Source organism: Zingiber officinale, chromosome 8A (genome assembly GCF_018446385.1).
Source record: "Zingiber officinale cultivar Zhangliang chromosome 8A, Zo_v1.1, whole genome shotgun sequence".
In the NCBI taxonomy this organism is placed as follows: Eukaryota; Viridiplantae; Streptophyta; class Magnoliopsida; order Zingiberales; family Zingiberaceae; genus Zingiber; species Zingiber officinale.
Genome location: NC_056000.1, coordinates 120,545,236 through 120,547,288, shown reverse-complemented (window position 1 = coordinate 120,547,288; position 2,053 = coordinate 120,545,236). Strand labels below are relative to the sequence as shown.

The following is a 2,053-nucleotide window of genomic DNA, read 5'->3' as shown; positions in this document are numbered from 1 at the left end:
TAACGTTAACCGTCAAAAGTTTTAGTCACATTTCGCAGTCGAAGAAAAATCTCTTATAGTTAAAATTCAAACCTTAAATCTCTTATTTATAAACCTTTCTTATATATTACGTTTCGTAGATTTTAAGAAATTTTTTAAAATATATTCTTCGAAATTTAAAATAAATTTTCGGGTCGATTTGATTATTTTCGATGCTAAAAATGTAAAATCTCTCTAATTTCGATGAAATCTGAAATATCTAAAATTGAGAATTGAATATAGAGACTATTATTCAGAAAATCAAAGTTTAGATTTTTAACGCCAAATTTAGAATTTTGTAGGCCTGTTTTCACGCGTCCGCCGGAAGAGAGAGCTTAGCGGCTCCGGCTGTCCTCCTGAGAGGGGCAGAAGGTGATAAGGTAGTCGGAGGTTCCGGCAGGACAAGTGAACGTGCTCGTGGCGTCGTCGTAGGCGTAGCTGTACGCCGCCGGGCACGCCGCCTTGAACAGCTGGGAGTACCTCGTCGGCCCGCACGTCTCCGGCGTCGCGTGCGCCCCGCTGCAGCAGTACTCTGGCGCCCCGAACGCCTCGCACGCGCTCCGGCAAGCCACTGTCTCGCCGCCGGGCGCTGCCACCCGCAACTCGGCCGGGCACCGGGCCTTCACGTCCGCCACGCACCCAGCGTACCAGCACCTCCGATCCGCTGTCGGATCTGCCGAGGGCCGCACGCCGATGCCGACATTGAAGCCGTCGACGAGGCTGACGTCGTAGAAGTCGTCCTTTCCGCCGAGGGTGAACTCGGCAAGGGTGGCCGGCGCTGCGCCGGAGACGGCGCAGCGGAGGGTTCCGGCGCAGTCGCCCGTGGCGCAGGAAACGGAGGTGGAGGAGGAATCGCCGAAGAGGCAGCGGGTGCGGGCCCAGAAACGACCGGACCAGGACGGGGGTGCCCAGAAGGAAGCTGAGGCATTGGGGGCGAGCTCGAAGCCGCCGCCGCCGAGGACGGCGAGGCCGTTCCCGGATAATGTAGCAGGCCAAATGGTCTGGTGGCAGTTGTTCTTTAAGGTGAAGGTGGCGCCGGAGCCTAACGCCGACGTGGTCTCTGGTTCACATAAACAGAGCACAGTTTATTGAAACAGAGTATACCGATGAACTAAATCTTTAGCTCAAAAATAAAAGAAAAAAGAAAAAAAAAATTGATCCTTCGAAAAGAATGATAGAAAGTTAAGAAACTAAATATTTGTAGATTTCTTGCCTGAGAATCTCAAAAATATTGGAAGAAGGAAGCTTAGAAGGAAAGTCTTCTTCATTTCTGTGAATCGGATGATTTTGGATAGATCAAAGAAATTGGGAGGCAGATATTTATGGTAGAATAAGGAGGAAAAGAAGAAAAAAAATATTAAATTACTTTTTATGATATAATTAATATGACATGATACAAAATATCACCTTCAGTCAACAAAAGTTTTGTTGTTTTGTGAATTTGATACGTAAATTGTAATGATTGTTGCCTAATTAAATTGTCTATGATGTGACGGATATTATTAGCTTATATGGTATATGTGTACCAGTGGAATCAAAGAATTACGTTGAACTGTAAGTTAAAATCTAACAGGTCAAATCCGCTTTAGCCAAAATCAAGTCGGGTCACAAGTGAAGGCTGAATTAAGTCGAGCTCACTCAGCCAGTTTAGCCTAAGAAACTTTGACCCAGACGAGTTAGATTAACCCCCAACCTGGGCTAAACTCACTTCCAAACTAACTCCGATTCTACCTCACTCGGAGAGCAGAGCATGAGTCGGCAACTTCGCTGGGAAGCTCATCCCAAGCCAACTCCACATCTTCACTCGAAAAACATAGCTTGAGTCGACTCCACATCTTCACTCGAGAAGCATAGCCTAAGCTGACAACTTCACTTGAGAAAGGGGGCCAGGTCCCTGGCCATAGGACTCCCATATAACTCAGTAGAGATTTTCTGGTCCGCAAATTACGGATTAGAGGATGGTTCACTGATGAGGACCTTTGATTTGGATGGACCCCACCTATTTAAAGATGAGGTCCATCCAAATTAAGGATCC

General features: G+C 46.8%; 1 protein-coding gene across 1 annotated transcript; it reads right to left on the bottom strand.

The window, feature by feature from the left end:
• Nucleotides 1–244: 244 nt before the first annotated feature.
• Nucleotides 245–1,310, bottom strand: LOC122012653 (pathogenesis-related thaumatin-like protein 3.5). The gene is made up of 2 exons (XM_042569260.1): nucleotides 1,232–1,310; nucleotides 245–1,078 (listed from the first exon to the last, which is right to left on the bottom strand). The coding sequence occupies exons 1-2, from the start codon at nucleotides 1,284–1,286 to the stop codon at nucleotides 354–356; spliced, it is 780 nt and encodes a 259-aa protein (XP_042425194.1). The 5' UTR covers nucleotides 1,287–1,310; the 3' UTR covers nucleotides 245–353.
• Nucleotides 1,311–2,053: the final 743 nt, after the last annotated feature.